The sequence below is a fragment of the Sinocyclocheilus grahami genome, unplaced genomic scaffold (genome assembly GCF_001515645.1).
Source record: "Sinocyclocheilus grahami isolate Dianchi unplaced genomic scaffold, SAMN03320097.WGS_v1.1 scaffold787.1, whole genome shotgun sequence".
Lineage (NCBI taxonomy): Eukaryota > Metazoa > Chordata > Actinopteri > Cypriniformes > Cyprinidae > Sinocyclocheilus > Sinocyclocheilus grahami.
In genome coordinates, this window is record NW_015505966.1 from 548,376 (window position 1) to 560,434 (window position 12,059).

General features: G+C 39.2%; 1 protein-coding gene across 1 annotated transcript in view; it reads right to left on the reverse strand.

Annotated features, from left to right (window-relative positions):
• Positions 1-12,059, reverse strand: part of LOC107561663 (echinoderm microtubule-associated protein-like 5) — a 124,969-nt gene that overhangs the window by 35,866 nt on the left and 77,044 nt on the right. The window contains exons 20-25 of the mRNA XM_016246135.1: positions 9,958-10,110; positions 9,591-9,722; positions 6,265-6,353; positions 4,847-5,023; positions 3,770-3,971; positions 3,495-3,621 (exon numbers count right to left, since the gene is read on the reverse strand). Coding sequence (XP_016101621.1) covers positions 3,495-3,621; positions 3,770-3,971; positions 4,847-5,023; positions 6,265-6,353; positions 9,591-9,722; positions 9,958-10,110 — 880 coding nt within the window. The remainder of the gene's footprint in view (positions 1-3,494; positions 3,622-3,769; positions 3,972-4,846; positions 5,024-6,264; positions 6,354-9,590; positions 9,723-9,957; positions 10,111-12,059) is intronic.

Consider the following 12,059-nt stretch of genomic DNA (forward strand, 5'->3'; position numbering starts at 1 on the left):
TCAGTTGTTTTATGTGAAGCATGTATTTTCATACAATTCAGTACAAAACTGTGTGTTATTTAAACTCTCAAACAGTCTATATGAGTGGTTCTTAACATTTTTGACTTTAAGACCTTTCTTTGTCCTATCTAAGCTGATATGCACTGCTGGTACTTCTGTTGTAATAAAAAAAGTAAATAAACACAAAAATATGATGTCAGTTTAATGTTGTACATTTTTATTTGTAGTGTTTCTTTAGCATTTTAATTAAGATTGTTAATATAACTAAATTTAAATATTTTTCAGACTTATTGCCCCCTGCCCTGCCATAGTCGCTGTAGTCAGTGGCACTACTGTTCTAAGTGAATAAACTTTTGGTAAGCAAGGTCACTGTTCTCATGTTAGCCTATTTAAGATCAGATTTACTAAACAGGGCAAATTAGAACGAGAGCGCAAATCCATAAAAGCACAGATGGGAGTGGAAAGTTCTGCAGGTGATCTACTGACAATGTGCAAATGAAAGAATGCAGATGCAATATCTCATTTCCATAATGGCTGATGCAATCTATCAAGAGCAAAGCAAATTAGCGTAAGGATATGTTTGGATAATGTCTTCCTCTGGCATTCCCAATAAATTAATATGAGTGGAAAAAATTCTCTCCCTTCTGCCACACGCTGTAATGAGGTCACCTTAGGCGGGACTCGAACCTGGGTCAATGCTGTTCTAAGAGTGGTGTGTTCTCCACTGAACTAACTCCCAGACAATAAAACTCGAGAGCAGAAGAGTAACGAGCCAGGAGACTCGAGTCTTCCGAAAAATAAAATAATCTTTACTTGAGAAACCAAGGATACAAAGTACAAATAAACTAGGATAGCTTCCACAAAACAGAGAAGTATAAATAGACACAAGTGTCAAAAAGGTACAATAAGGCACAAACTTAACTTGAGATCTGGTGACTGGAGTACAAAGGCTCAAGACTGAAAACAATGGTAGGGAACAAGCAGACTTATAAAGGGCAAGAAACAGGTGAAGAGAATCAGGGCTAATGAGGAGAGTACCGAGAGGGAATAGATCAAATGGGCTCTGCACACAAGCGTAGTGATGATCTTCTGCTGTCACCAGAATGTCACCACTAGATGTCTCCAAGATCTGCTTAAAATAAGCAGGGGACCAGGCATCAACGATACTATGGACATGAGGTTAAAGTGCCATCTGGAGCATGACCTAGAGCAGAGATGGGCAAACTCGGTCCTGGAGGGCCACTGCCCTGCAGAGTTTTGCTCCAACCCTGATCAAACTCACCTGCCTGTAGCCTTCTAAGGTGCGTTCCAAATGGGATATATCACCCTCCGAAGGGCACTTCGGAGTGAAAACAATTATGTCCGCCATATTGAAGGGTCATTCCAAACCAAAAGTGCTCAAAACTGGCCACTTCAAAGGGCCCTTCGGAATGAAGGATTTCGAAGGGTACAACTGTTGGACACTTCGGGCTCCCATGATCCTTTGTGCAGATTCTTTGCATGATGACGGCGCCTCCGTGTGGGCACGTGATGATGACGCAGAAGGGCACTTCAAGAAACAGTTGTTTGGTCCCCTACACCCTTCAATCCTTCGAAGCTCTCACTCCGAAGTGTAAACCCTTTGAAGGGATTAGGGCATAGGGATGAGCCCTTCCGAATGGAACGCAGGGCTAGCAATCCCGAAGACCTTGATTAGCTTCAGGTGTGTTTAATAAGGGTTGGAGCAAAACTCTGCAGGACAGTAGCCCTCCCAGGACCGAGTTTGCACATCTCTGACCTTGAGGCTTGAGGAGAGCGCCCACTGCAGATCAGGAGGGGAACAGCAGCACAGAGATGAGCTCTTTACAGGCGCTCTCTGTTTTCAGCAACAATCGCAGTCATGTCAAGCACAAAATGAGTTAAGACATCCTTTTTTTGGGGTGGTAAATAATCGCGCAAATATCAGTAAATTGACTACCGCAAACCTTAGTAAATCATGTTGCGTGATTCATTTAAATACTCTCCTCTCATAAATGTTGTGTCTGAAAGGGACACTCCTACAAATGCATAAGCAATCAGTTCAGCCGCAAAAAATGACTGTGTCCACACCTTTTCATAACAAATTTCTCACTGCGTGTCTTTAGTAAATCCTGACAGTCATTTTTTAACGCCAAAAGAGGGTTTGCACTGGCGCAAGCTGTTAGTAAATCTGGCCCAAAATGTATGAACCTTCTGGCCATACCTTTGAAACAGAATGTATTCCAATCACAGGGAAATGCCTTCGCCCATAGACCTCCATTGTAAGTGCTTTATTGTAAATGCAATATTCGAAAAGCAAATCGAAATTATTTTCTATAGTAAAAAAGGTAAGATAAGATAAACTTGTATTTAATCAGGAACATTCCTGTGAAAGACGGTTTGATATTCCAGTTTGGAAAGACAGTTTGGTATTCCAACAGAAACAGAAGACAGTAAATAGTTTGGCTTTAGAGTGTGCCACCAACATGAGCTTATTCAAAATGGCATATTAGTGGTAAAGTGGTAGTGAATTTAAAATACAAGAGTTCAGAGAAGCAATAAAGTGGAAAACTAAGAGTATTCAGTATATTTGCTAGTATTTAAAATAACTCTATTAGGGATGCACTGACATCAAAAATCTAGCCATTTCTGACAGGCAGACAATTATTTTACGTAATGGATAAATGTCCAATATTAAAAGTATGTACTAGTTTGTACTAGTTTAAAAAATAGAAAATAAAGAAATATATAATACATAAAAATATAAAAGATACTATAAATAAAATTAGAAAAAAATAACAAAACAAAAGTAAAATTTAAATGTTATGACAAACTAGTAACTGAAAGTATGAAAGATAGATTTTCCTTTCAACATTAGCTTATGATTATTAAATTAATTAAATTTATTAGTGTTATTAAATTATTCATGTTATTAAATATTTTGTGAGTAAATGTAAAAATGGGGAACATACCATGCATAAATATCCAATACTGACCAATACCAATACATTTAAATCACTAACATCAGCCGATAACGAATATAGTTTAAATACATATACTGCATCCCTAAAATATATTAAATATATCTATAAATACTTATTTAAACCCTGTTAGATTCCTTAAGCTGCCAAATAAAAATTAAGTAATGAAAAAAAAGAAGAAATCTGTGTTGCATCCGCAGTTTTTCCATAATTCTGCACTCTAAAAAATGCTGGGTTAAATACAAGCCAGTGCTGGGTAAAATAGTGACAAACCCAGCTATTGGGTTGTTTTGACCCAGCGGTTGGGTTACTGCCCAGAAGGTTGGGTTAAACATTTAATCCAACCGCTGGGTCAAAACAATCCAATTGCTGGGTTTGTCCCTATTTTACCCAGCACTGGGTTGTATTTAACCCAGCATTTTTTAGAGTGTGTACCTAAAGTCACATTATACTGCAGAACTGTTCACAGTGTTGCTATAAACACTGATGCCACATTGGGTGTGATTCCTAACTTACCTTTCATCTACCGACGGCTCCTTCAGTTGTAAAAGGGGTTTGACCCCCGTCATGGGTCGCACGTTTGTGGATAAGGCCTTGATTACATAGATGATCTCATTCTCCCGAGTTACATCGCTGTCATACCCTACACAGATGGAGAGACGCCTCACTTTTATATCATGACATACGGCATTTAAATGAACATTTTATCATATGATGGATGGCTACCCTCTTTAAATCTAGATGACAGTGGATGACAGTAATAACTGTTCTTTATGAATGATCTTTTTCACCTCCATCATCTTCGCTCTCGATGTCTGACTCCTCGCTGTCACACTGTCTGGCCTCTCGGCGGCCCTCGGTCTCATGGCTCCAGATCATCAGACAGGTGTCAAAGCCACCGACCGACGCCAGCAAAGAGTCGTCATGCGACCAGCGCACATTAGTCACATGGGTACTGTGGGCCATGTACTGCTTAAACTTTGCATATTTCCCCTATTGAGATAATGAAAATGTTAACATGTATGAAGGTAAATGATCATTTAAAATATCTAAAATGAGAGCTACCTACACCCAAAAAAGGCTAAACATATGTCAATTATATAAAGTAAATTTTTTCATGGTTTCTGATTTAAACCCGTTTTGTTCAGATTGTCTAAAAGCAACTAACTCTCCCCATAAAAAATAAATAAAAATTCTCCTACTTCACTTCTTGTCTGTTTTCCATACTCAGCTGGCCAAAAATAAATCTTAAAAAAAAAAAAACAGTGTGGATGTGCAGAACACATACTGGCAAGCTTTACTGACTGCAGAAAATATTGTGGGTTTTATTCATTTTCTGGTGTTTTTAGTAAATAACTTCCAACATGAAAAAGACATGAGGATAAACATTTATTCATAGAAAGCAAACTAAATTAAACATTGAGTAACAAAATGTTTTTATTTTTGTACTAAGTGAAAATTCTACTTTTACTAATATTAAATCAAAATGTGAGGTTTGACCCACACCTTCAACATAATTTGAGAAAAACTAATATATTTGTCTGACAAATATTTTTCCAAATTATCAAAAGTATAATTTTTCAAAGTATCAAAAATAAAGCTCAAAGTATCATTTTTGTTCAGTGTATATATCTAAAAATCAAATGAATCTTGATCCAAAATGAAAATAAATAAATAAATACATACATACATACATAAAAATATATATCTAAATATCTTCTTTTGTGTTTCACAGCTTAAAAAAAGAAATGCATACTTTTTGGAACAACATGAGGCTGAGTAAATGATGACAAATTTACATTTTTGGGTCAACTATCCCGTAGTATGGGTGACCGTAATAATTAATGATTAAATAACACTTTCTTAACCTTGACTGGATATTTGAAGAGCTTGACATATCCAAGATCATCCCCAGTAGCTAGCAACTTCCTGTCATTGCTAAGACATGCGGAAGTAACTTCAGTAACTTCACTGACCGCAGGCCAGATTCCCTCACAGGAACTTCCAAGCACACACGTCCATGTGCTCCAGTCGATCTTGTCCACCTGAGGAAGGAAAAGACAGCACGAAAGCTAATAAGTTCTGCTAATAAGAACAATATAAAGAGTTTGTTCTAAAGCTGTATGTTGTGAAGAATAACTGGAATTAAGCAACACTTTAATGAAAATGAATTGGCAGCATTTATTTCGATATTAAAATCCAACTCAATCCAACAGGGGCTGTGGCCAAAAGGCCTTCTACAGAAGCTGCACACTTAGCTAAAGGCAGGAGATCAGAAACACCGAAGGGCTTCCAGCTCTTACTAAATCTTAAGTTATTAAAGTCCCCATGAAATCAAAATTAAAGTTTTTTGGGTGTTAGTATCAATATGTTAGTCTTAAGGTTATCTATAAGGCAGTGTGCTCCAAAACAGTGACAAAATTTGCATTTAGAAGATATAAGCATTCAAAGCTTGCAGTTCGTCACTTCCGCCAAAACGGCTCAACGATTTTTTTTGACGTCACATCGTACTTCAGCTTCTCATCAAACTTTCTGTCCAATCAAATGCTCTCTAGAATGCGAAGCGCCCGCCCCCTACACTATCAAATATACGCTGTACGTAAAAAGTGACCAGCTGAAATCGGTCACTTGTCCACAGAATTAGTATTTTCTGTACAGTTAATGGCACGTAGTGCACTATATAGGGGACAGGGAACGATTCAAACTGTGTAAATATGCTTTCCATTGAGGAAAGAAAGAAGCCTGGTTTCACGCTGTGTTACGCTAACCACCGCACCGCACACACACTCTGCTCCGGTCCAGAGACACGATAGCACGGAGCGGATCACATGCGCGAGTCGGCGCAGACCACAAAATGTATCGGAGCTATTTGAATTCTACACAGAATGCTATATTTTATAGCAATATTTATGAGATTGTGGCTGGCATACCCTGTCAAATGTGGCTTTACGGAGCTCAATGGCTCTAGCCCAAGCTGTGATATAAACGAACGCTATTGGCTATTTTAAAAAGGGGCAGGGCTGCTTGATATGTCCCGCCCTGTCTTCCTGTTTCAGTTAAAATGACGTCAACACATAGAGTAATGCTGCGTGTTTCTAAGCATTTCAGGGGACCTTTAAGGTAAGCATTCACTGTCTGTCCCAGCGTACCGGTGGCCTTAAGCACGGCCTAATTCCCTGCCTCCAAATTTAGAGACAAGCTAATGAAAAGTGGGCCATGTTCTTGCCCTTAAGAGTGCCCTTCCCCCTCCCAAGGTGACACACGGTCAGATGCTCAGGATCCATACCTCTGTAGCAGGAATTGTTTGCTTCTTTCCACGAGGGGCCTCAAAAAATAGCTGCTCCTTTGCTGATGTGTTGACCTGCAAAAGCTTCCCTAATACAAGAAAACAGAGGAGAGATGCTGAGATGTAACCGAGTTAAGCTCAGAAGATCTCTTCAAATGTGAATTCCGCCAAGATACAGTATGGACAACCTGCAGTTTGTGATAATATGTAGAGTAACCATATGAATCTACATGTTTGTTCATATAAACGTGAGCATTGGATCTGAATTGCCACAAGCACTATTAGTTGGGAAGCAGTTTCACTCCTGAAGGAGTGTTCATTCTGACAGCTGTGGCGGGAGGAGCAAACGACAGACACAGTGGGTGTGGCGTCAGGCCTCGGAGAGGCTTTTATTTAACAGAAAATAAACATAAAATGTCCAAAATGGGGAATAAAGTGTCCAAAGTTGAAGGAGTGTCCAAAATTAACAGGGGATCTGGTGTCCTCGTTGTGCCGGGGAATTGTGAAGGAAGGGCAGTGTTCGGAAAGGAGGGGTAATGGGCGGAGTCCAGTGGCCACACATGCTCCTCTCTGCGGTCCGGGGCACGAGGGGTGGCGGCTTCTTCACAGTGGCTCATCTCCCTTGAGCCACCAGCTTGAGGGGATTATTGGTCCGGCATCCTGACCTGTCGGCAGTGTCACGGGTGTATCTCCATTCCGGACCACGGGTCCGGCAGCTCGCGTCTCTGGCGGCGTGGGAGTCCCTCTACGCTCCCCTCCTGGACCCATGAGGACACCATTGTGCATGCACAGGGGGAAGAGACCGGTCTCTCGAGGAGAGGCGCGCTCGCCATTTAACAGCGGCGGTGATAAGGCTTGTGGAATGTTGTGGAAATAAATCGTGAGACTTTTTGCCGAGATCTCGTGAGCGGTCACGGAAACCTTTCCAATGTATGTTAAATATTATTAATAATTAGATATTACATATAATTTGGTAGTAAAACAAAGAGTTGCACGTTTTATTGGTGCAAATGAGTAGTGGTGATAATTATTGTGTACAACATTTGCAACTGTTTTTTATCACTAGAAGCACCACGAAATTAAATTGTGTAATCTGTTATAGGGACTACTGAACAGACATTTAGAAGTTGATTTTAAAATGCAAAGTATTGAAAATAAAAATAAAGCTCTGTAAACACTTGCATTTTTACAACACTATAAGTGTGTCCCATCAGGTAATGAAAAGTTGTACACACACTTGTGGTCTTCTTGCTCACTTGAACACTTGGACCAAATACAGGAAATACGTCATAGAAGTAGTCAAGTGGTCAAGTGCAAAGACCGCAAGTGTGGGTATTTGGACAAGGCATTAGTTGTTCTAAAGCCCTGAAGTATACTTCAGCCGTCAGTGTTCTGCGACAGTCCACGCACAGTCCACGTGGCGTAATGTTTGTCATCAGCAGTGTCCGTGGATGTTTGTTCATACATTTTTCTGTCTGCATGGACAGTGCACTTACAACAGGTGCGAGATAGAAAGAGTCCACTAGGTGTTACTGCACGTCTCGAACTCATCAATCCGCACTCATCCGCGGCTGAGTATACTTTGTGTGCGAGATGAAGCGGAACGAGGAAAATGAAGTAAACCTAAGCCTTAAGGATATTGTTGGGCTGCACAAGAAGCAAAAGCAGTAAGGCAGGTGAAGAAAAAAAATTCCCATTAATTTTATCAAGTAATTGATTATTTTAGTTCTTATAATTGTTGCATTAAAACTGACTTTTATACAAAATTTTATTGCCCTTGACCTAAACCTAGACTTTCAATCAGACTCGCACTCTAAACTATGAAAATTCACCACAAAAACATTAAGTATATCTATTAAATATTATTGTTTACAATATATTCAATATTTCTTTTGTAAAAATATCTTATATCAGTTTTTCAGAAATTACAACTGTCCCAACAACTGTGCACTTAATAAAGATTTTTCTAAGTCAGTGTACTTTACACAGTACTTTTGTAGGCAACAACAGTGTTAGTGAAGAGCTTGAGATGAAATATGGCATTCAAGGCAACTTATAGAATCCTAATTTTCTTACAAGTCTTCAATCTTGCCAACACAAAACCACAGTAGGGGGAGAGTTGAGCCACCCCTTGTTTCTAGGCAACATTAAACAAAATTGGTGATGTGACCACAAATATGTTAAGAGTAATCCATTTTACTCACCCTGCGATGAAGGCCCATGGAATAACTGGTAAGTACATTTAAGTTAAAAAAACTTTAACTTAAAACCACTTTTTTTGTTCAAGGTCTCATGCTTCTTGTGTCTGAACAATTACAGACAAATCTGAAAAAATATCACACGTGTTTGTGCTTTATTAAGTTATAATATGAGGCTTTATTGTTAGCATGATATTAGCTCTAAACTGGAGGATGATACAAGTTTGTTAAAATGGTAGGAGTGGGGTAATTTGAGCGGAGAGTCCTGGGGCAAGTCGAGCCAGTGGCTCATCCCTTTTTATGATTATAAATTATTATTTTACTGTAATTTTACATTATACTTCATTCATTTTAGATCAAGCATTTTTGATTTTGTTCTTTGTTTTGAACTTGATTTTGTTCTGAAATTTGTTCAATTTTAAATAGGCCTTGTTCATGAAAATTGCCCATTGAAGTTTTTATTAAATTTGGGATGTTGGGTGAAAGTGGGATGTTGAGTATTAGCCCAGTTCTGTAAGGTCAATTGCAGTTTTTTTTTATTATTATTACTTAATCTGAACTTTCTTTTTGTTATGAAATTTATAAATGATTTCAAAATGGCTTCAAAATTGTGTATTGCATCTTTAAATAATAATAAGTTTTAAGACGTTTTAAGAAGTCATCCATCCATCCAATCCATTATCCAAAGCTCTTTGTCCTTATTAGCGTTGCAGGGAGCTGGAGCCTAAACCAGCATCTTGAGCCACAGGCAGGGAAACACACTGGATGGATGGCCAGTGAGGTGAAAATGTTCAGTTTTTACTTCAACAAAATCAATGGCACGGTTTAACTCCATGTGGCTCAACTAACCCCGCTCTCCTCTAATTAGAAGGACACGGATCACAAGAAATGTCTTCACTTCAACTAGTCTCCACATTGCACAAATGCATGAAGTTAAACCCGCCTCAACTTGCATCAGACACATTGCATCCCTGTCACTATCACTCATGTTGCCTGAAATCCCCAACTCTCACTGAAGAAGATGAATGACTTCTGGTTGCTTTGTTGCTACAAAATGCTGCCAGTGTGAACGTCCCTTGACTCATTTGCTCTCTAAAACACAGCGTTTGTGTCTTGTATCTGTCTCACCTCTCTTGTCCCAGTCCAGATGGGTGATGTAGTTCATGGAGCCTTTGCACACACCAACCCTCTTGCTGCTCATCACGTTGTAAATATCCACTAAGCTGTCACCTGATGCCACAGCCAAATACTTGCCTGTTACTGTAATAAAGATCAGTTTTTCAGTTTTGAGTCTTACCACGACCCAGCCATCACTTCTTATTAATATGTTAATATATTCCTGCAAGTATTTGTTAATTACATTAGCATATGTGAAGGTACAGAAATAGTTTATACTATCATACCGAATAGATCAGATGAAAGAATTCGGATGTTATATTCATGTTCTCAGTACTCTAGGTATTTCCATTGAACTGATATTAGTGTGTTAACTAACCAGGAGAGAAGCGGATGTCTGATATGATGTCTTTGCGGTGATGAAATGACACCAGGTCTTCTAGAGTTTCGGCGTTGACGATGAGGAAGCTGCCATCATTGAGACCCACAGCTAGAGATTTCCCATCTGGAGAGAAGCAGCAACATCGCCCACCTGTACAAAGTTAGAACTGTTAAACGCCATGGCACGTCAAGCACTCTGTTGCTAAAAATCTATCATGACAACTGAACAGACTGATTCTCTATAGAGCTACATATGAATGTAGAAAATTGTACAGGTAGTAAGTAAAGGGTTAGTTTAAATATCACCCATTATTTATTCTCTCAAATGGACCTCTATCTGCAATCTCAATTAGGAGTGTCAATGGTCCATTTGAGAGATAGGTGGTGGTAATGCACTAATAAGTCTGCGATCCGCCGTAAAGCAAGAAGAAGACGCGTCGGCTATTGAGAATGACCTCAGGACAGTTCAGACATTGCGGTGGATCAGAGGTAAAAAACTATATAAATACTGTTCAGTTTCTTGCACAGACCGATCGTTTCGTGTCTTTACACATCAATTTATTGTCACGAGCAGCAGGGTTCAATTTGGTTTTGTTTGTGTATGGTTTATGACTCTCAAAGCCGTGATTCCCATTCACTTCCATTATATGACTGACAGGCTGCAACGGTTTGAGTTAAAAATCTTCGTTTGTGTTCTACTGAAGAAACAAAGTTAACAAACCTACATCTTGGATGCCCTGGGGGTAAGCAGATAAACATCAAATTTTCATTTTTTGGGTGAACTATCCCTTTAATGTTAGTATTTAAATGCAATTCAATAATTTAATAACACTATTAAATGTAATCTTTAGAAAATTGTAAAATCTACTACTGTACCTACTGTACATTAGAATGTTGTGATGCCTAAAGTCATGTGTAGAATTGTGTAGCATATCATTCATATGAATTTTGTTAGTGTTTTCATTTTCATTTATTTTGAACAAATAGTATAGTATTTTAATCAACCATAACATAAAAGTAATATTGGCCATAATATGACATTAAAGGGATAGGTCACCTAAAAAAATTTAAATTCCGACATTATTTACTTATCCTGATGCTATTCCAAACCTGTATGACTGCAATGTGGCATGTTTGAATATGCAGAAATGCAAATGAGAAATGAGAACTACACTGGAGGAGAAGCATTTCAGTAAATATCTGTTATTCACAAAAAGTTGAATAAACAAGTCGAATGGTGTACTTTTATGAAACTTATGAAAAATCACACAGGTCTGGATCAATATGAGGATGAGTTTTTTGGGTGAAAGCTCTTGAACCCATTACACAATCCTTTAAAGGGGTCATATGATGCGATTTCAATTTTTCCTTTCTCTTTGGAGTGTTACAAGCTTTTGGTGCATAAAGAAGATCTGTAAAGTTGCAAAGACTAAAGTCTCAAATCCAAAGAGATATTCTTTATCAAAGTTCAGAGTCAGCCACACCCTCCTAAAATGGCTCGTTCTAACACGCCCCCACATATCTACCTCACTATGTGGGAAGATTTGCATAACGCCGCCCAAATGTTCACGCAAAGAAAGAAGGCGTAACTTTTATTATCGCTCTAGTATTGTTTGATGCTGCAGCCATGTACGCTGTGTGCTTCGTTGTGAAAGCAAAAGTACTTTGTTTGGTCTTCCAAAAGAGGACGATATCCACTTCGTCATGCCTAGAGCTGATCCGTGCTGGTCGCTGAGGGAATACATCAACTTTCACCGTGGACAAAGCGGAGTCCAGCCCGGGGTCCGTCACATGTGGTTGCCGCTCATTCGTCACATCCGCCGGGCGCGCCGTTCTCGACTCCGTCGCCTCAGCTCACTCTATCCGGCCTCAGCGCACGCTAAGCCGAGGCTTCCCCTCACGCTAGGCCGCTGTGTTTTTCGTTGTGAAAGCGAAACTACTTTGTTTGATCTTCCAAAAGAGGACACGACTACAAATCAGTGGTTAAGTTGTATTTACAACACTGTTCCAGAACAGTTTAACCCAAATATCCAGATGTGTGCAGCACATTTTATGGAGGACTGTTTACTGATCCTGGGAGAGTAGACTACAATGCCGGCT